The sequence below is a fragment of the Eptatretus burgeri genome, chromosome 9, assembly GCF_056783735.1.
Source record: "Eptatretus burgeri isolate ZD-2024b chromosome 9, Ebu_testis_v1, whole genome shotgun sequence".
NCBI classification, from domain to species: domain Eukaryota; kingdom Metazoa; phylum Chordata; class Myxini; order Myxiniformes; family Myxinidae; genus Eptatretus; species Eptatretus burgeri.
Genome location: NC_140969.1, coordinates 39,312,300 through 39,336,099, shown reverse-complemented (window position 1 = coordinate 39,336,099; position 23,800 = coordinate 39,312,300). Strand labels below are relative to the sequence as shown.

Sequence of the window (23,800 nt, the reverse complement as noted above, 5' to 3'; positions counted from 1 at the left end):
TGTTATTGTGTGCGCGGGGCAAAACCCAATCTGTGTCAGGAATTGAGGGGAATGATCAGATATAATAATTAGATGAAGGTATGGAGGGAAAAGAAGATGCCGATATAATGAAATCCAAAAATGGGTTGAAAAGTACGAGCCGCTAGTGTCTTGCACACTTGTGTCCTGTACAACGTGGCGTGGTTGTTGTCGCAGCTTTGCTATTCCCCTCCCCCGGCCGCAGCACATGCTGCACGTGTTGGGCTATGCGAGGACGCAGATTCGGATGTATCTCAGGAATAAGCAGAAAAGAAGAGTAGAAATGAAGTTAGTGGTGTAAACAGACCTAGCCATGAGATCCTCGCAACGCACATCCCGTTGTCCCATTAAACAAAAGGGAAGGGACTATCTATTCGAAATGTACATTAATGGAATAACTGTCTACGGACCGCTATATGTTGGATGCCATTGCTTTGGAGGCATGCAGTTCCGAGAACCGCAACAATATTAAAAATACTAAAAATAAATGCTTTCTCTGGAGTATCTTAGCACATCTTTATCCACAGGAAAGGGACTGTGAAAGAGTTTCAAAGTTTAAGAAATATGAGAATAAATTAGAAAGTGGGAATCTAGACATCTCGAGGAGAACCCATGAGCTTAAAAGATATAACAAAGTTTGAGAATATGAAGAAACTATCAATAAATGTTTATGGTTTAACTGATAAAAACAAAGTCCAAATTCTAAGAGTTAGTAATACTATATTCAATTATACTTGGTCAAATGATCGGCATGTAGATCTCCTTTATTTCACTAATAAAGAAACCGCTCATTATGCTTATATCAAAAACTTTTCTGGATTGGTAAGTAGTCAAGTTTATAAATCAAAGCATTAATCATATCCTTGTAAGAGATGTCTAAATATCTTTCGATCTCAACAAAGACTTGATAAACATTTAAAGTATTGTCTAATCATAAAGCAGCAGTTGTTGAGATGCCAGAATCAGGTGAGAAAGTTGTATTTAAATGAAACAAATAAATGTATAAAACACCCATTTGTAACATATCCTGATTTTGAGAGCATCTTGGAAAAGACTGATGATATTAAAAAAAATATCAAAAGCATATCCCTTGTGAGTTGTGTTATTACATTACATCAAATGTAGGAAGTAAATATGATAAGTTTGAGATGTATAGAGGACTTGATGCTGCTGATGAATTAGTTAAAAGGATTGAGGATGATTGTATTAAGCTAACTAAAATTATGTCAAGAACAAATAAACCCCTCAACTTATCTCCAAATGAAGACAAAATAATTTGAAGATGCAAGGATTTGTCATATCTGCTCAGAGGCTTTGTTAAAAACTGATAAAAGGGTTTGAGATCATTGCCATATAACAGGGAAATATAGAGGAGCAGCTCATAATAATTGTAATCTTAATTATAGAATCCCTACATTCATACCTGTATTTCTTCATAATAATTGTCATTATGATACACATCTCTTTATAAAAGAACAAAGTAAGACTCCTGGAAAGATAATAGCAACTCCTAATACAGATCAAAATTACATCTCATTTACAAAACAGATTTATACTCATGAAATGGGTGTAAATACAAATATTAGTTTTCTTGACTCATAAATATATGAGAAGCACTCTCAGTTCTTTGGTTTCAAACATCTCTTCTTTTCCTATACCTTCTCGTCAATTTAGGACTGAAGCTGACTTGGGTAGATATTTATCTTCTTACTAAAAAGGGCATTTACCCATATAATTATATGGATTCCTTTGAAAGATTTAAAGAAACAAGACTTCCTCCTCAAAAGCGTTTTTATAACAGGTTCGGTAGATGTCATATTATGGGTGAAGAATATGAAAGAGCAAAACAAGTTTGGAAAGAGTTTGAGATAAAGAATATAGGCGAATATCATGACCTTCATTTAACAACTGATGCTTTATTACTCGCTGATGTGTTTGAGAAATTTCGAGAAGTTTGTTTTAATAACGAATCCTATAGCCTTGAACCTGTCCATTATTATACATCTCCTGGACTAGCCTGGAGCCCTATGTCAAAAATGACGAAACAACTCCTTGATCTTTTAAGTGATGTAGATATGCTCTTGATGATTGAGAAAGCTAAAAGAGGAGGAATTTCACAAGTGTGTTCAGAGATATGCTAAGGAAAATAATAAATATCTTCCAGACTTCTCACCTGAAAAGCCCACATCTTATTTAATGCACTTTGATGCTAATAACTTGTATGGCTGGGCAATGTCTGAATCTCAACCCTATGGTAATTTTAAATGGGTGAAAGAATACAAGTACAAATCTATCTTAGATGATATAATCTCCACAAGTCAAGAAGATTTAAATAAACAGGGTTACGGGTATTATTTTGAAGTCGATTTAAACTATCCTAGAAAACTTCATAACAAACATATAGACTAGGTCAATTTTCCAAAACTCTTAATCCCGAAGGCAAATGGTGTTAATTTATGGCAAACAAGCTATTTAGGGGTATTGAGGGGTGATTAACTCAAATCTGATGTATACCAAGCTCAAAATTGTCCGATAATGCCTTAAAATTGAGAAATCCATGATGGCCGCCAACGACGGGCTGAAATGTATTTATGTTCATATCTTTTTGACGAAACAAGGTAGAAACTTGAATTAAATGTTCCTTTGGAAGTTTTTCATATATTATATGGGGAATCCAATGCAATATTCAGTTTTGATATAAAATGTGAAGAAACTGATTGAAAATCATATTTATTGCAAAAATTGTCTTTTTTGAAGATGAATAATTCATCCACCAGATAAGATCCACAAGCCCCATCCCTCTCCCTCCCCACCAGGAACACAGACCGCCCATTTTTTAAAGCCCAGAGGCACTACGTATGATTTAAATGTTAGCAGGAAACATATTAGGGATGCAATACCCATTTTGGCTTAGCAAAGTAAGGTACCCCCAAATAACACTGACGCGCTTCGACGTAAACCAACATTTGACAAGCAATTTGTTTATTTGTAACACGAGAACAATGACAAGAATTTTGGATTTAATTGTGCATGAATTGCATGAGTTTATCATATTTGCTGTCAGAGCATTATATACAGTCCTTCATTGTGTGTACAGGTAGATGTGCACACATAAACTTATTCCCGGTCATCATGACTGTTCCGGCAGTTGTCGCCAAGTTTCCTGCAGTTGCATGCCTCGATGCATTTCATGCGAATTTTCCTGCAGCTGCAGCATTGGCTGAGGCACCCCTTCGTACAACCACATGAGGTGATCTCCCTGCATGCTTTCAGGATAGGTGGCAGAGAGAGTAGCCGTGGCACTAACTGACCGTCCAGGTGCATCCATCCCATTTCGGTCACTGGAGGAAGAGCAGGATATGGTGAGTGTGCTTGGTTCCAGACACTTGCTTGATAGTGTGAACACATTATGTGAAACTTTGCTGCATCTGAGGTTGGTGGCAGAGTCTCTTGTGCACGACCGATACAAAACAACTTGACTCGTGCTTTGTTGCATATATCGACTTCGGGCACGCCATATATCTTACAGATGAATTTCTCTGTTGATAAAGCTATGTTTTCGGTGAGAGGGCCCTTGCCTAGGCCAATCAGATCAGTATGATGTTGCTGGAACACCTGCCAGGCTGTTTTCTTTCCGTGGCAACTGAACTGAGACACACCATCACAGCCGGTTACGGCATGGAAGGCAAGTAGTGTATCCACTTGACCAGCAGATAGCAACATGCGAATTTCATGTACTGGGAAATACTTTGGAGCCTTCGACGTCCCAGCTTTCATGTAGAGACATGTACATTCCATTATTTTTTTTATTTTTTTTTTTGTATACCTTGGTCGAGGCTCGTATGAGAGCTAACACACAACTCACAGCAAGGAGGCATGAGACAAGAAGGGCGGGAGTGGAAGGGACAAAACAGTGGGGAACAGACACATTAGGTGAACTGTGGAAGGGAGAGGGATGGGGATGGGACGGGGAACATGGCGAAGAGAAGATGGACATTTCAGGGACTTTCAGGAAGGAAAGCAGGAGAAATGAAGGAAGTGGGCTTGGGTGGATTATCGGGGGTAGAAAAGATCGAGGATTTGGATGGGGGAAGATAAGAGGTGGTGGTGAACAGCTGTTTTGAAAGCCTGGAGGGAAGAATGGGAAAGTGTGCTAGAAGTAGAAGTGTGTGTGTGCTAGAATTCTGTCATAGTGTGCTAGAAGTAGAAGAAGCACGTCTGTATCACGTACTGACACAACTATCGTTTCCATATCAGCATGGATGCAGTGCAAAATCAGCCGGGTATCAGCTTCTTCATGGTCAGCCCTCAGAGAGGAGACTTCGAGATCTGGATCAGATGACTTGACAGTGGTCGCTTCGGCGAACCCCCCCCCCCTGCTACTACAACCACTGGTCCATCTCTCAGGCTGTGTTCAATCAGATGGTTTGAAAGTAGTAAAGCGAGATCTGCTTTATTTTCCTCGAGTGCCATAAAGCTTGAGCAGTCTAATGGGAGAGGAACTGATGGCTCATTGTCTATTTGATGACGTACCGGTCGGTGGCGCTGCTTGCGTTTGGTCCTGGTACCTGCTTCGATTGATTCGCCTTGATACCTGTCGAAGACTATGTCGATCATCTGGTATTTTGCTCCCATCTTCAACACATTGTTAGCAAATGTGTTGGCATAGTCACCAAACGTTCCAATGTCAGGCGGCTTTCCAAGTGCCATCACGAGTGCTTGGCCATCAATGAGCAGGCAGCTGGGTTCAGAGTGCAACATTTGCAGGAGTTTGGACTTGTTGTGTCAGTATGTTTGCTAACACAGACTTGTTGGTGGAATGTAGACTACCACTAGTTGTGGCTAAAGATAGTGGGATGGTCATGAGTTCATGCTTGAGGATGTTTTCTAGGTTTATCTCGCACCCTGCTCTATAAGCTGTTATGAGCCTTTGTAGAATGTTCCTGTTCACTTTGATAGTGTTTTACTTGCTCTTGGAAAGTTGCACGACTTTGTACAAAGAGGCATATGTATTGGGATATGTCAACCTGCTTGTAGATCTTATCTGGTCGACGAATTATTCATCGTGAATCAGTTTCTTCACATTATATGGGACATTTTCACAAAAGCGGGTCATGTAACGATAAAGAACAAACTCAAAAATCAACTTTCTTTGATATTCTCGAAATAGTGCTTGAACCCCTTATAAGGCCTAGAAAAATGTTCAAATGATGTCAGCAACGCAGGATCACCATAAGGCCTCTGCACTGACTGGGCAATATATGCTTGATAAAAATTCTCGGACAGTCTTTACCGTTACCTGACCCGCTTTTGTGAAAATGTCCCATATATCAAAACTGAATATGGCATTGGATTCCCCATATAGGAAAAACTTCCAAAGGAACATTTCATTCAAGTTTTTACCTTGTTTAGTCAAAAAGATATGAACATAAATACATTTCAGCCTGTCGTTGGCAGCCATCTTGGATTTCTCAATTTTAAGGCATTATTGGCCATTTTTGCTTGGTATACATCAGATTTGAGTGCAGCACCCCTCAAAACCCCTAAATAGCTTGTATTCCATAAATTAACACCATTTGCTTTCAGCACTTTAAATATCCACATTTTCTCAAATTTTGCCGAGTCTAAAGGCACTGTCACACCTTGACAATTTAGCCAACGTATGCCTGACGTATGCAAAATTGGGCTAAAATGCCGGCACACGTCAAATACGTTATGGGTAAGTTTGTATACGTTAAGAGCATGCTGAAAAACACTGCCATACGTCGTAGTATGCTGGCTTTCATCGTTGTACTTTATGGTTGTCCTCAAATTTTAGCATGCTTGAAATTTTATGACGTATGCCAGCGTATGATTCACACGTTCCGCTACGCTGGCCATAAGTTGTAGGCACATTATGCGATCATTGACACACATCGAAACACGTTACTTGTAAGTTACTCATAAGTCGAAACACGTCGAGGTAATGATTAGCATACCCGAAACTTATTTATAACCTATGAGTAACGTGTTGTAGGCACATTACACGATCGTTGACACACGTCGAGGCACGTTATGCGATCGTTGACACACGTCGAGGCACGTTATGCGATCGTTGACACACGTCGAGGCACGTTACTTGTAAGTTACTCATAAGTCGAAACACGTCGAGGTAATGCTTAGCGTACCCAAAACTTATTTCTAACCTATGAGTAACGTGCTTTGAACCTATGTGTAACGTACCTCCAATGCATATTGACGTATGTGGACGTATTTGATTGACGTCTTCCGGACGACCACAGAACTTACTGAACGTGTTTCTAATTTACAGCTACCGTATAATGGCGTATTGGCAGCGTTTAAAAAAAAAAAAACACAACAATAACTTCCGATATTTCGTCACGTGCCGTTACGTCACGTCCAATTGCCTCTTCAGTTTGCTCATGTCTTATTCTTAGTTCCTCCTCTGTGAATATTTTGTTTGAGGATATTGTCACGTCGACGTCGAAACTTAAAAGCAAATGTCCAAATATATTTTAAAATTCGTGATAGACTAAAATAAAAAATAAAAATAAAAACAACAACAACAACCAGATATTTCGTCACGTGCCTTCACGGAGCCAAGGAGAAAAAATCACAAACTGGTCCAACACGTGGAACATGTCTTTCAATCCAGACAAATCTTACACTCTCACTATGTCTCTTCGAAAGGACCGTTTACAAACCCCCCCTATCCACTTTCTCAACAATCCTCTGGAAGAAGTCTTTTCTTTCAAGCTTCTAGGTCTCACTATCTGCCATGACCTTTCCTGGGAAAGTCACATTTCCAACCTCGCCTCAAAAGCCAGTCGCCGACTGAGAATCCTCCGTCGTGCTAAGTCCTTCCTCGGCCCTCTTGAGCTCCTGACCACTTACAAAGCTTTTGTCCATAGTCTGATGGAGTACTGCTCTCCCCTCTGGGCTGGTGCTCCTGCCTCCCACCTTTCTCGGCTTCACGCTGTCGAAACCAGGGCATTTAAGATCATCGGCATCTCCCGCAATGAAGCTGAGTCTTTGGGCCTCTCACTCAATCACCGCAGGTTGGTCGGTGGTCTTTCTGTCTTCTACCGACTCCTCTCCAGCCTTGCCCCCCTGCTCTCTCTGCGATTTGTCCCCACCACATTTCCACAGGGCGCTCAAGGTCCGCCAACAACCTCCTTCTGGTAAAACTACCAAAATCACGAATCACTGCTCATCTTCACTCTTTCATTCCTCTTTTTTCCCGCCTTTGGAATAAACTTCCTCACTCTATTCTTTCCCATTCTTCCCTCCAGGCTTTCAAAACAGCTGTTCACCACCACCTCTTATCTTCCCCCATCCAAATCCTCGATCTTTTCTACCCCCGATAATCCACCCAAGCCCACTTCCTTCATTTCTCCTGCTTTCCTTCCTGAAAGTCCCTGAAATGTCCATCTTCTCTTCGCCATGTTCCCCGTCCCATCCCCATCCCTCTCCCTTCCACAGTTCACCTAATGTGTCTGTTCCCCACTGTTTTGTCCCTTCCACTCCCGCCCCTCTTGTCTCATGCCTCCTTGCTGTGAGTTGTGTGTTCGCTCTCATACGAGCCTCGACCAAGGTATACAAAAAAAAAAAGAAAATGTGCCTTGACGGAGAAAATAAGTTTAGGGTATGCTAAACATTACCTCGATGTGTTTAGACTTATGAGTAACTTATAAGGAACTTGTCGACGTGCGTCAACGATCGCATATCGTGCCTACAGCTTATTCCCAGTGTAGCGGAACGTGTGAGCCATACGGCGAGTACGTCGTAAAATTTTCAGCATGCTTGAAATTTCACGACATACTCGACGTACCACGAAATATGACAGCGTACTTCATCGTTTTTCAGCATGCTCTTAACGTATACACAACTTACCCATACCGTATTCGACGTGTGCCAGCGTTTTCGACACATTTTTCATAGGTCGGCATACGCTCGCTAAATCGTCAAGGTGTGACTGCGTGGTTGACACTCCCAATTCTCAGGCGGTTATGATTTAAATCGGCGTGCGGCAGGTTTTTAACAGGCTACACCACGAGTTCGTCGGCGATACGCGCAGCGCGCTATGCCTAAGTTAAACTATCGTTGGGCATAGGTTGTGAACGCCGACAACAGGCTAAGCATTCGTTGGTATAAGTTATCTATAAGACAACGAAACGTTCTGTGCCCGTTACTAATATGTTATGCATACGATCAACACGTTACGAATACGACCAAAACTTAAAAAAAAAAACATCAAAATTTCAGCGTACGCCAATGTTTTACATACATTTTTATACGTTGCCATTGCTGGCTAAATCGTCAAAGTGTGACAGCACCTTAATAAAGACCTTACTTATGGAGCTGAAAAAGAGATCCCCAATCAAGAGATATTCGGTGGTTATCAACAACATTTCTTAAGTTCTTCAAATGAGTTTAAATATATTCCGACAACTAAATTACGAACAACAATGTTTGATAAAGAGATGTATGTTTTACATCAAAGAAATCTAAAGCAATTTATAGAAGCAGGACTACAAGTTAAAAACGTACATAGGGCACTGAAGTTTAGTCAAAGATGTTGGTTCGGTCAATATATTGATTATAATACGAGGATGAGAACAAAGGCTAATAATGACTTTGAGAAGGACGTTTACAAGTTGATGAATAATTCTGTATTTGGTAACACAATGGAAAATATAAGGAATAGATAAAATGTAAGACTTGCTACAACTTGGGAGCAGGAGAAGTTGATAAATAAACCAAGCTTTAAAAGAGTAGAAATATTTACAGATATTTTTTGTGCTGTTCATTTGAATAGAGAGTATAAAGATGGATAAACCGATTTATGTGGAAACATTTGTTTTAGATCATTCAAAGTATTTAATGTATGATTACTTTTATAATAATGTAAAGAAAAGATATGGTGAGAATATTGTATTGCTATGTATGGATTTGGATAGCTTCACACGAGAGATAACGACAGATGATGCTTATATCAAAGGGCGGAGGAACTCCTTGTGAGCCAACGGCCATCCATATCAAGTGCCCAACTGTGTCTGCGGAAATCCTCCTGCAGTTGGGTTACTTCTTATTAGGAGGTTGGTGGCAGGATTTGTACTCCGGCCAACGGAAAACCTTCATTCCGCAAAATACAAAAACGCAAAGAAATCTGAAAACCCACTCCGTGGGAGTACCTCCTGTGCAGCTTCCCTTCGCAGGGCAGCTCACCAGATGACGGGATTGGGGCAAAGCCTTCGGGTCCCCCAATCTTTGATGAAGGAAGGAAACCACGGGGTAACATTCCCGGGTCAGATTCCGGGAGAGTGTGTCGGAGTGGTGCTGAGGTGTCGTCCACCAGACGGCGGTCTCCTTGGGTTAATCTGAGGCGGTCCCTTCGGGTGGGTGCCTGGAATGTCGTATCCCTAAGAGAGGATGATCACCTGTCTCTGTTATCATCTGAGCTCAAGCGTTTAGACATCGGTATAGTAGCACTCTCTGAAGTTCGAAGACCGGATTGCGGCGAGATCATGGTGGGTAGTTACATCTACTATTGGTCTGGTCGCTCTGATGGTTACCATTCCCAAGGAGTTGCTGTAGCTGTGTCCAATAAGCTGACTCCAAAGATAATTGAGGTAACACCAGTCAACAAGCATATTATGAGACTAAGGATTCATCACTCCTCAGGTGTCATTTCCCTGGTCTCTGTTTATGCTCCGACTGAGGCGAGTGATCTCACTGTGAAGGATGCATTATACGCCACGCTCAAGTCTGTGGTTGATCAGTGCCCCAGACGAAATACACTTCTAGTCTTGGGGGATTTCAATGCATCGAATGGAACTGATAGGGATGGTTATGAGACGTGTTGGTCCCCATGGGTCAGGAACTATGAACCAGAACAACACTAAGTTCCTTGACTTTGCAAGAAGTCATGGACTTAGGGTGGCCAGTTCATGGTTTCAGCGCCACAAGCTCATCGCTGGACTTGGTCGTCCAACGCTGGCGGTGTGGCAAAGGAAATTGGCCATGTCCTCGTTGACGGTCGCTGGAGGATGATCCAGAACTGCAGGGTCTACCGGAGTGCTCAGTTCCTCAATACTGACCACCGGCTTGTTGTAGCAACTCTGAAGTTGCACCTTAAATCCAGGAGAATGGTACCATCCCAGCCGAGGCTGGATGTTGGCAAGCTCAAGGATGAGAGGGTAGCTGAGGAGTTTGCGAACAAGCTGAGTGGAGATTTAGGGGGTCTGGGTGCTTTGGGAGGTCCTGAAGAGTTGTAGAGTGCCTTCAAGACAATCGTCCTTGATGTTGCCGGTGGATATCTTGGAACTCACCGCAGGGCAAAGAAGAATTTTGTCTCTCAAGGGACACTGGATACCATTGACCAGAGTTGCAGGGCCAGGCTGAATGGCAGGGCTGAGCTGTTGAGGGAGCTGAGGCGTAAATCTGTACGTGCTCCAAGGGTGGACAAGGAGGCCAATGTGCGAGGAATCTGTGAGGGGGTAGAGCATCACCTGTGGACAGGCGATTCTCATCCCACTTACAGGGGAATTCACACATTGCGTTCATCCAAGCCCATTCCTCGGTGTACTGCAGTTAGAGCCGAGGGTGGTAGGTTCTTGACAGAGGAGTCCGAAGTGAAGGCCGACTGGGCTGATCCACCAGCTGTTGAGTTGGATGTCAGGGGTGTTACAATCCCTGTTGCTGACCCTCTAATCAACTGTGGTCCGCCTTCGCATGTGGAAACACAGGTTGCGGTGAACCGGTTGAAATGGGCTAAAGCTCCAGGGCATCCATGCTGAACTTCTCATGGCTGGTGGAAATGCTACACTCGAGTATTTGCACGCAGTTCTGTGCTCTGCCTGTAACACAGGCATCATCCCAACTGACTGGAAGAGGGGCCTTGTTGTCCCTCTCTGGAAAAGGAAGGGTGATCGCCAAGACTGCAAGAACTACCGAGGGCAGGGGCAAATCCAGGAATTGGGTAAGGGGGGGGGGTTCCAAATAACAGAAAATTATAAATTTTCAAAATAATTTCCAAATAAATTAATGTGAGCTGTTAGTGGTTTGTTGTTTATTAACCTCCGCCATCGAAGATCGGAGGTTACTGTTTTCACCGCTTTCTGTTTGTTTGTTTGTTTGTTTGTTACCTTAGCAAACTGTGTTGTGAAGGTTATGTTTTGATCGCTATGTATTTATCTATTTATTTATTTGTGAATATGTGTGTTTGTTTGTTTGTTTGTTTGTTATTCGCATAACTCCAAAAGTATTGAACTGAATCGCAGCAAATTTGGTGGGATGATTGGTTATTATCCGAGGACCATTTGATTAGATTTTGGGAGCGATCGGGTCAAAGGTCAAGGTCAAGGTCATGAAAAGGTCAAAATCGTCTTTTTACCATAGCGCGGTCAATTTGTATCCAATTTGCATGCAACTAATGCCAAAATGTTCAGAATTCAATGCCCCATCTTGTGATATGTGACATGACACAATGACGTAATAACCCTTATTATCGGTTGTGAGTCAAAGGTCAGGGGGGATCACGACATTGCAAAATGTGCGGTTTTAGTCATAACACGGTCAATTCTTATCTGATTTGCATGAAACCAACACCAAAATGTTGACTGTTCTGTTCCCCACACTCTAATACCAATTACAAAATTAAGAGTACAAAGGTCAAGGTCGAGGTCATGAAAAGGTCAAAATCGTCATTTTGCCAAAGTGCGGTCGATTTTTATCCAATTTGCATGCAACCAATGCCAAAATGTTGTGAATTCAATGCCCAATCTTGTAATATACGATATGACACAATAACGTCATTACCTTTGTTCGTGGTTTGGGTCAAAGGTCAGGGGGGTCAACGACCTTTATTATCATAACGCGGTCAATTCTTATACAATTTGCATGTAAGTAGATTCAAAATGTTTAGAATTCAATTCCCTATCCTGTGATGTGTAATATTTGATTTCTTATAATGTGACCAGTTGTCATCAGATTGACTTGACACCGACACCCAAAAAGGTCAGGGAGCTCATACAGAAATTGTACAATGTATGTGAATCAGTGTCAAACAGCAGGAAATTTAATGTTTTTAAGCCATCATAACACAAATGAGATGGCAGCTGTGGTATGGGATTAAATACCCTCACAATCAACGGTTTCTGGGGGTGGGGGGGGGCAAAATGTAGCGTTGGCGAAGGTATGCGCTCTACTGAGTGCCCGTTCTAGTTTGTTTGTTTGTTTGTTTGATTGTGAACAGTATTATGGAAAAACTCCGACGGATTTCGTCGAAACTTGGTGGGGGGGAGGGGTTAGGTATGATCCAAGGATCATGCCATTATATTTTGGACTTTGTCCCCCCCCCCCAATAAAAAAATTGTTCGAGAAAAAAAAATTTTTTTGCAACTCTACATGTTTTAAGTGATTACCAACCCCCCCCTCCCCCCCAAAAAAAATTTAGAGAAAAAAATTTTTGCAACTTTTTTTTCAACAAAATTTCATTTCTTTTTTTTGCATTTCTACATGTTTTAAGTGACTTCCAACCCCTCCCCCACCCCCCCCAAAAAAAATGTTGGAGAAAAGAACTATAACTCTGTCAGCACTGTTGACATCATATTTAATGAATAAGACATAAGGTTCACTTGAGTGACCCAGCAGTATTGGCGGCGGAGGTTTTGCACTCTCCCGAGTGCTCCCCCTATAGTTTGGTACTGTATTGATACAATTTTTCTGAGGCTTCTGGCCATTTTTGTGGCACACTTTCATGGGAGAAGGAGTTCTGGGTGACCAGGGAACCCCTGGGTTTGCCACTGTAATGGTAAATATTTTTTGTTGGGGGGGGGGGGTTCCAGGCAACCAGGAAACCCCCCCTGGATTTGCCACTGGAGGGGTGACGCTGCTCTCAGTGTCGGGAAAGGTCTTTGCTTGGATAATTCTTGATAGGGTTCGCCACCATCTGCTTGAGCACCAGCGTCCAGAGCAGTCAGGCTTTACACCAAAGAGGTCAACGATTGACCGTGTCCTTGCTCTTCAGGTCCTCACCTAACGCAGACGAGAGTTTAGGCAGGGGCTGCTTGCAGCCTATGTTGATCTCTGTAAAGCATTCGATTCAGTAAATCGGGATGTCCTCTGGAAGATTATTGGTCTTCGTGGGTGCTACCAAAACTGATCGATCTGATGTCTGAACTGTACTCTGGTGCTGAGAGTGCTGTGAGATGTGGTGGTACCATCTCTGACTTATTTCCAGTTGTTACTGCAGTTCGTCAGGGGTGTGTACTGGCACCCACACTTTTCAGCACTTGTATGGACTGGATTCTCGGGAGGATGTCGGAGAGATCAAGCTGCGGTGCATCGTTTGGAAATGTCAAGATCTCTGACCTTGATTTCGCAGATGATGCAGTCATCTTTGCGGAGACTTTAGATATCCTTTTGGGGGCCCTCGCGGTACTGAATGAGGAGTCGGAGCCGCTGGGATTACGGGTTTCCTAGGTCAAAATTAAAAACCAGGCTTTCAATGACATCTTGGATGCTGCTATCCTGTCTGTGCCTGTTTGTGGTGAGGATGTTGAGGTCGTGGAAAGATTCACAGAGGTCAATAGACGTCTGGGTCGGGCCTGGGGAGTCATGGATTCACTGGATAATGGGGAGTGGCGCTGCTGGTACCTGTGCGGGAGGACGAAAGTCCAAGTCTTCAGGTCCTTGCTGCTTCCAGTCTTGCTCTATGGATGCGAGACTTGGACTCTGACCAAGGATCTGAGACGGAGACTTAATTCCTTTGGTACCAGGTCTCTTCGGAGAATTCTTGGCTATTGCTGGTCGGACTTTGTGTCCAACGAGTGGTTGCTGAGAGAGACTCAAATGAGATTTTTTTACCTGCATAGTCCGTGAGCGTCAGCTGCGGCTGTATGGACATGTGGCCCATTTTCCTGACACTGATCCTGTTCACCAGATTCTCTCAGCGAGGGAGTCTCGTGAGTGGAGGAGGCCAATGGGCCGACTATGTGCCTCGTGGTTGCAGCAGGTTGATCGGCATCTCAAGGAGATGGGGATGGGCCAGGCATCTGCCTGGGGGATGGCCAGACGGAGGCCCCTGGAGTACCACGGAAAGTGGACGCAGCGATGCGCTGCTCTGGCGCATGCTCCCATACCTGACCTGACCTGATGTTTATAAGGATTTGAAAGAACATGATATTTATGATACAAGTAATTATGATCCAAATAACCCACTCTTTTGGAATTAGAATAAAAAGTTTGTTGGTAAATTTAAAGATGAATTCGGTGAAAAGATACTTAGTGAATTTGTTGGTGTTAGATCAAAGGCATATGCTTAAAAATACTTAACGAGAGGGTTAAATGAATTCAAATGTGAAAATAAACTTAAAGGTATAAAGAAGAGTGTATTAAAAGAGACCATGAACTTTCAACTTTACCTTGAATGTATCTGAAAAAGAAAAGATGTTGATAGAGAGATGAATCTTATTCAAAATTATAAACACAAAATATTCTCAGAGATTGTTAGTAAGAAAGCTCCAACAACATTTGATGATAAAAGATATATAATGAATGATGGAATAAATACATTTCCTTATGGGTTTAAAGTACAAGTATTAATAAAAAAGATGGGGTTGGGGGTTTTAAAGGGCTACCACTGCATTATTTTAAACTTATAAATAAATTAAGTTATTCCTGAAAATGAAACATACTCTTATGACGACTCAATTTGATGAAAGAAATGATCAAATGAAAGACTATGGAAGATGTTAGGAGTAAACAAAACATAAGACTTGTTACATCTTGGAAACAAGCATCCAAATAAATTTAGAAAAGCAAGGAGATTATATATGCCTGGTGTTGGCTTCATGGTTAAGGTGGTGGGCTTGGGATCCTAGAAACCTGGGTTCAAATCCCCCTTGGCTGTTGAATTAATACCAGGTGGGGATAACTCTGCCTGACATCCTTCTGAGGTCGACAAAATGAGTGCCAGCTTGCTGGTATACTGTATTGGAGTGGCGACCTGCCCAAGAGTCAAGGATACTGCTTCAGCAGCACAAATGCTCTGCACAGAGTATGGTCCCAATGGATGGATGGAAAATATATATTATACATACATATATATATATATATATATATATATATATATATATATATATATATATATATATATATATATATATCCTGGTGTTGGCGTAGTGGTTAGGGTAGCGGCTTGGGATCCAAAAGGTCCTGAGTTCAAGCCCCGTTGGCCGCTTGAATTAATACACACCAGGAGGTTGACTCAGCCTGTCATCCTTCCGAGGTCGGCGAAGTGAGTACCAGTGTACTGGGCCCGGTGTATGCCCCGGTTAGAATAGGTGTAACCATATCTCTGTGTCGTAAGAGGCGACCAGGGTTGCGTCAGGAAGGGCATCCGGCATACAAACTAAGCCAAATCACTATGCGGATCATACGCATGATCCGCTGTGGCCACCCCTAACGGGAGCAGCCGAAAGAAGAAGAAGAAATATATATATATATATATATACATATATATATATATATATATATATATATATATATATATATACATATATATATATATATATATATATATATATATATATATATATATATGGCTAAGCACATGTAAGTGATTACCACCCCTATTTTAGGGCATACCCTGACTTGAGTGGCATTTCTGAAAATCACAAAGACTACTACTGGTCATGAAATTTGGTTCATTGCACAGACAGTTCTCCATAGGACCTTAAAATATTGAGGTTCATGGGTCTATGATATATATTACTGAATCTACATGCCCAGTATTGGCCTTTTTTCTTGTTTCACCTTTAAATATGACATATATTAGACCATGCAAAAATACAACATATAAAACATTCTATATGAAATTTCTCATCCAATCAAAAGGTTGTCACCCACCGTCTGAGAAAATCAGCATTTGTGTCGGTCGGTGGTGGATTCACATGATATATGCACATTCTGGCATATTTTCTTTTACTTGTTTTATTGCCCTTTTTGAGCCTGGGACTATGAAATTCCCTAACAAAATGACTAATTTATCAATAACTCATATTTACATGTCTTAAATTATTCAACTTATTACCAATACTAGTATGGGCCCGTAGGGGCGGGCCCGTAGGTGTATAAACGACGACTGGATTGGGACATTATTTCAATTAGATTGGACCAACCGTATCATAAATGGCCATAACTTGGGAAACATACTCAGGTCCCCAGCGTCAATTGTGATGTCATATCAAACGAAGAAGAATTGTGTTGAAGAATTGCCCCCTCTCTCTCGCCCCCCTCTCTCCCCCCTCTCTCTCCCCCCTCTCTTGCCCCCCTAGTCTCGCCCCCTCTCTCGCCCCCACTCTCATCCCCCTCTCTCGCCCCCTCTCTCTCGCCCCTCTCTCATCCCCCTCTCTCGCCCCCACTCTCACCCCCTCTCTCTCCCCCTCTCTTGCCCCCCTTGTCTCGCCCTTCCTCTCTCCCCGCTCCTCTCTCGCCCCCACTCTCATCCCCCCTCTCACAGATATTGGTCGACAGATAAATGGCCGTAACTTGGGAACTGCTCGTCCGATTAATATCAAACCTCGAAAAGGCACATCCACGGGTCCCCAGCAATATTCCTGGCAAGTTTCAATCAGATCGGACCGTCAATCGTGCAAATAATAATAATAATAATAATAATAATAATAATAATAATAATAATAAATAAATAAATAAGCATCAATTGTGACGTCATTCGTGATGTCATAGCACCGTGTCTTGTCATTGGTCGACAGATAAATGGCCGTAACTTGGGAACCGCTTGTCCGATTGATATCAAACCTTGAAAAGGAACATCAGTGCGTTCCCGGCAATATTCCTGGCAAGTTTCAATCCGATCGGATCGGTGATCGTCCGGTTATTAATAATTTGGGAAAAAATTGGCATGATAAGGTAAGAAGGTGGAACGACACCTTCAGCTGCCATATATACACCTTTTCAACAATAAAAAAGCAGTAAAATGGCCGTAACTTCGGAACCGCTTGTCCGATTGATATCAAACCTCGAAAAGGCACATCTGCGGGGCCCCAACAATATTCCTGGAAAGTTTCAATCAGATCGGACAAGGCGGTCGCAGACAGACAGACACACAAACACACACACACACACACACACACACACACATTGCTGGAATTATAGATAGATAATCAATGTAAAAGAAAATTGAGATGATCCGGGTGGATACTTAATTACAGCGGCTTGACCGAACTTTCCAACCCAAATGTCCGACTGCACGTCACGTTTTAAAAAAAAATGCTTTTATCCTTCTGTGCATCAGATTATTTTCACTAAAATTTATTTACAAATGGGGCACAGTGATATCGATATAATAGTATAAAATATATATTGAAAACATGCATGGCTTTGGTTTAGAGTAATCTTGCATTTTTGTCCGACTGCACATCGCATTTTTTTAATTTGATTAAAAAATTTATTTTCTTAAAAAAAAACATTTAAATATTTTTCCAGCTATTTAAAAAATATTTTACTAATTTAGAAGGCAGTTAAAACAGTTTTGGAGAATTTAGAGAGCTTTTTGCTACTCCCAGAATTGATTGAATTGAAAATTTACGTCCAAGAATTTGTTCGATAAACCTTTTCTCTTTTAGTGCTTTTCAGCATCTGACAGTCACTGAATGGAGCAGTAATAAAAAATACTCCCAAGAGGGAGTGCCGGTCATCTCTGCCAGAGGTTGAAAGTAACTCTGTGCCAGACTGGAATAGGGGCAGTTCATAAAGTATGTACGCTCTACTTCCGGGTTTCAAAACCACCCATCCCCCTCTGCATGCAGCCTCATGACCACCCACCCCCTCATACATCGCTAATCGCTTGCAAAGACAGCAGTTCCTTATGAACCAATGTTTGTAAGCCATGACGATGCAGTCCCTAGCGGTGTAATTTACCCATTTCTTTTCATATCACAGCACGTCAATTTTGAAAATAAAAGTACAAATTGACATTCAAAACAATGGTAATGTCATAAATGAAAGTAAGTGTGCATATAAACTTGTGTTCCATTGTTTTAGTTAAATCTGACAAAAGCTTCAAATGTAATATTTGTCTCAGAGAGTTCCGGTTCTTAATTTTTTAATACTTTTTTTTTTTGTATGTACGTACTTTATGAACGGCCCATACGGGGAATCAGAACGAAGTTTGAAGGGCTATAAAGTCGGAACGAGAGCAAACTTCAAAAAAAAATGGCTCATGTTGTTCTAGATAATAGTCCATAGTATCTGAATCACGAATAACATTTGATCTCTCTTGATAAATGAGGGAGGAGATACGATTTCAAATCGACGATTTTCGCAACTTTGACAGCCTTGTGACGTTGACCTCGACATTGCACGACCTTGAAAGTTATATCGTTGTGCATGTCTCATCGACCTCTATCCATTCCCCTATTGGTTATTTGTCTCAACGAGGTTTGATTGTGGACGGACGGACGGACGGACGTATGTACAGATGGACGGACTTCGAGACTGGGGTTATTAGGTCATCTCTACCGAGATGATAGAGATGACCTAAAAAATAGGTATGTATTCTTTCTTAATATTCCCAGAAATTGGTATTTTGATTATTAGATTAGTTGGTAGAATAAGTTACATACTATGACCTTCATTTATTTTGCCAAAAAAGAAAAAAAAGAAAAATTAGGTAATTTCATTGAAAACTCGCAAAACCATCAGAATAGGTACCCCTTCTTCAAAGTATTATATATATATATATATATATATATATATATATATATATATATATATATATATATATATATATATATATAATTAAGCTATACGGTTTTTTGTTCTGAACTCAGTTAGACTTACACTTTCAGGAAAATGTAGTGAGAAGGCAATGGAACAAACTTCATTTTTTGAAACAGAGTGGTAACCACTTACATGCGCTTAGCCATATATATATATATATATATATATATATATATATATATATATATATATATATATATATATATATATATATATATATATATACAGAGGGGGGTAAAAAAGAAAGCAATGGGGGGTTCATGGGCTACCGCTGCATTATTTTTAACTGATGAATAAATTAAGTTATTCATGAAAATGAAACGTACTCTTATTATGACTACTCAATTGGATTAAAGAAATGATCATATGAAAGGTGGTGAAGCCCAGCCCCCGGCAGGGGAGTAATATCAAAAGGGAGCGCTATGACAAAGTAATGTTTACCAGTTTTTAAAGGAGAAATATGAGTGAGCAACAGCGAGCGAATATTGCGACTATTTCAACTGCTTCCATGATAGTTGACTGGGATTTAGCACTGCAACAACCAGCTACAGCACTGCAACTAAGGCCTTATATACTGTATATGAATCCAAGAGATTGATTAAGTGTGAACTGGTACAATGAATCCTGTGGTGAGGCAATGCCTATTAAGAGGCTGCATCACTTGAAGGATTACTTTTCTGTTCAGTGCGATCATGGAAGTGATGTGTGATGCTTGTATATTACATCTGTTGGCCACATTCACCATATCATTTTGACCAAACATCCCCAATGTATGTAAAACGTAATTTTGAAATATTCCCCATGGGTGGAGTGGAGGAAGGAGGAGGGGGAAGAAGATTATGGTGGACAATGATCTGGTCAGACATCTTATTTCACTGCAACAAGTACAGTCACAACAAGCTTCACTTCCTCACAATGGCTTGACAAAATGATAAAATAATTTCACTCTTTGTGCTGGTCCGATAGATTGCCTGTTACTGTTAATCATTGCACGAACATTCACAAAATTGATTATTACACCTAATTATTTGCATTGCACGTTTGTGTTCATGACACATGTACACCGCACACCAGACGCACACCACACTGCGCAGACACGCACATGCCCCCCCCCCCCCACCAACTCCATGTCGTGCCATTCTTACATGTCTCCTGAGATCCCATAATCTCTGCTTCACATATTTTGTTCAAATTAATATTTTTTGGAGGTGAATGTATTGTTGGTGCAGTTGCACGTTTCTGAACTAATGAATGACTTCGTACCTTGAAAAGAGTGAAAACGGAGATTTGATGCCTCAGGTAATCCAAAAATCCCTTCTGTTTCTGCAAGATAAAAACAGCGACACAGAACACGTGGTATTAGTCAAAATGGTTTTGTTAAATTGGTTTCACTTGTTGAGAGAAAGTCACCCATTGTGAAACCAAATATATAATTCCTTGTTCAAGTTTGTTAACAACGATTTGTATGATTTCAACACCATCTTGTGTCTTTTTTACCTCTGCCACCGAAGGTGAAGGAGATTATGTTTTCACCTCTTTTTGTCTGTCTGTTGCTTGCAAAATCGAAAATGTTTCAAGTGTATTGGTTTGTCGATTTTGTAATTCTGTCTGTGTGTCTGTCTGTCACCTACAGGTCGCAATTTTAAACTGAACTTCACCACATGGTAGAGTTTGTCATAAGCAAGAAGTGTATTGTTTTTTTTTTTTGGTCAAAAGGTCAAAAGGTCAACGTAGGCTCAAGGTCAATAACTTCGGTGAGATTTCTAAAATCCTCAATTTTCATCCAATATACTTGACATTTGAATAGAATTTATCTTTCAGGTCATTGAAGTCAACGAGCCAACTATTTTTGAGGTCAACATTAGCCAAAAGGTCAACATAGGCCCAAGGTCAACAACTAAGGAAGCATTTCTGAAATTCTCAATTTTCATCTTATTGACTTGAAATTTGAAGAGGATTTGCACATCAAGTCACTGACTTCAACCACCAATTACTTTCGAGATCAACACTGGCCAAAAGGACAACATAGGCCGAATTTCTAAAAAGGTCAATTTTCATCCGATTGACTTGAAATTTGAAGATGAGTTGCACATTTGGTCATTGAATTCAACCACCAATTATTTTTGAGGTCAAATCTGATTTCTGGATTTTGCAAATGTCGTGCTCTGCCCGACGTCGTCTTCTTGTTTGCTTGGTTGCTTGTGTTGTGGATGGATCCAGATGAAATTTTGAGGATGACAGGTTCGGTGTGTGACAAGTACGAACTGATTAGATTTTTGTGAAGATCCGGATCCGGATCCGACTACTAGAATATTTAAGTGATTTTTCACCATTGAGAGATTGGGCCAAAAACGATATATAGCGTGATGTCTCAAAAAGTTGTGGACGGATTTGGACAAAACATGGTGGATGTGTTGGTTGTGTGACAAGGAAGAATTCATTCAATTTTGGTGAATATCCGAATCCGGATCTGATAATTTCTTAAGTGATTCTGCACCATGAGAGATAGGGTTAAACCAATATATATATATAACACGATATCTCAAAAAGTTTTCAGATGAAATTTGGTGGATACGTTGTGTGTGTGTGTGGCATGGAGAAATTGCTTTGATTTTGGTGAAGATCTGAATCCGAATCTGGACACAATAATTATTTAACCTTTAAAGTGATTCTTCACCATTGAGAGATTGGTCCAAAAACGATATATAGCATGATATTTCAAAAATTACACACGCACGCAAAATTACACAAAAAATCTCGTGGATCAGGAATTGCGTAGCGGAGGTATGCACTCTACCGAGTGCCCTTCAAGTTGCTGATTGTTATTATTATTGCGGATCCAGAGACCGCCTGTCAGTTAGATACAAAATGTAAACTGTTTAGCCTGGCAGAGGTATGTGCTCTGCCGAGTGCCGTTCTCCTTTGTAGCCAGGTCAGGATTCAAACTCAGGCCAGACAGCTGAGAGGCGAGTGTGCGTACCTCTTTGCCATCTTGCCAGCCCTATTTGAACACTGCAGAGGAAGGAGTAATTGTGACAAAGTAAATAAAAACAGATGATAATAATTTCTCCAGTATTATTTTGAGGAAAATTGTTTACCATGAAAAAAATATAGAAACTTACGGCAAACACAAAAACAATAATTATGCTCATTTAATGTTCATCCAAATTACATCATCAGTTGTGTGCCACATTCGGGTCATGCCCCCTGAAATGTCTCTTGTGGTTCAACAATCTCTGCTTGACATATTTTGTACAAATGAATAATTCTGGAGGTGAATGATGCAGTGTTCATGTGTTGAGTAATGAGTTCCATCATACCTTTGAACGAAAGATCGTGGAGATTGCATTCCAAAGACAAGACCAAAATCCCCGCGGCTTCTGTGGGGAAAAAAAAGAGGGACACCAAACATTGGGAATTAGATGAAGTGTTTTTTATGAATTGCTTGTACTTGTTGAGGCGATAGAGATTCGAACCCACTAAGTTAACTTTTTATTTCCTTGTCACTTCCTGAGGGTTACCTCCCTCGAGGTCAAGGGGTGCATGACCTTTATTATGGAATATCCAGTGACATTATACAAAGACGGTTGATACAAGATGTTGAAAGAGATGTGAAGAGCAGTCAGACAAATCAAAGAAAAGCGTATACACTTCCTCACTGAAGGATAATAAAAGGGAAACAGGAAAAAGAGCAATCAGAGATTGCAGACCCTTGCCAGGACTGCTTTTGTGTGGTCTTTGTGTACTGGTGTGTTACATAATTAATAAGAGATATAATTAGAACTGCCACTTGCTAACTGCTGGCAGTAATAACCAGGATGATTTTTTTTATAGGTTTTAGGGTAAATCCAACTTGGCTGCCAAACAATGTGACCATGACATCATATGTGTGAACCTTTTGTTCCTTATGGACAGGCGGTCATGCATGTAAAGTTTTGCCTCTATCTGTTCAGCCACTTCAGAGAAGATGATTTTTGAAGTTAAAAAAAAATATATATATATATATATATATATATATATATATATATATATATATATATATATATATATATATATATATATATATGGCTGTCCAATAACGTGATCGATGACATCATCAATTTTTCTTCTGTGGACCATTTTATCTCGAGATGACCCTAAAAATTCACATTGAATGGATATGGCGTTCTACATAAGCAATTATGACGTCATGACGAGGGGACCTATGACGCCATTAAAAAATCACCCTCATTCCCCATGAGGAGTGCTTGCTGTGTACGAAGTTTAAATTATTTCCTTTCTGCAGTTTCAGACATAAAGCGGTCTAAAGTTTTTTTTTCATTTTTCCAATATAGCTGCCACACCACATGACCTATGACATCATAATTATCGTGAAAACATTTTACATGAGTCGTCACACCAATGGTGAAAATTTCGTCTCAATCCCACAAGTGGTTGCAGAGAAAAACATGAAAGTTGTGTGTGGACCAACAAACAAATAAGAGAGACAAACAAGCAAACGGACCCAAATGCAGTACCCTCTCCTTCGGCGAGGGCAACGAGAATGGTACGAGGTCGAGTGCATACCTCCGCCAGGCAGAAGTATACATTTCGTATCCCACTGATAAGCCGGATCTGCACGAAAATCTAATCGGCTTGTTCTTGTCACCTACCCAACCCATCCACCAAATATTTTTCATCATCTATGTACTACCTTTTGATAAATCTTGTTTTGGACCCATTTCTCAATGGTGGAGAAACACTTAAAAAAAATAAAAATGATTCTCACATCCAGATCTTCACCAAAATCGAATCAATTGCTTCTTTTCACACCCAACCTGTCCACCAAGTTTTGTCATCATTCGTCCACAACTTTAGGAGATATCGTGATATATATATATATATATATATATATATATATATATATATATATATATATATATATATATATATATATATATATATATATATATATATATATATATATATATATATA

General features: G+C 40.6%; 1 protein-coding gene across 10 annotated transcripts in view; it reads right to left on the bottom strand.

The window, feature by feature from the left end:
- Positions 1-23,800, bottom strand: part of LOC147019951 (uncharacterized) — a 140,623-nt gene that overhangs the window by 112,876 nt on the left and 3,947 nt on the right. For all 10 annotated transcript variants that reach the window (XM_085894855.1, XM_085894859.1, XM_085894849.1 and 7 more), the window contains 2 exons: positions 22,146-22,205; positions 20,089-20,148 (listed from right to left, as the gene is read on the bottom strand). In XM_085894855.1, the coding sequence (XP_085750981.1) occupies positions 20,089-20,148; positions 22,146-22,205 (120 nt within the window). The remainder of the gene's footprint in view (positions 1-20,088; positions 20,149-22,145; positions 22,206-23,800) is intronic.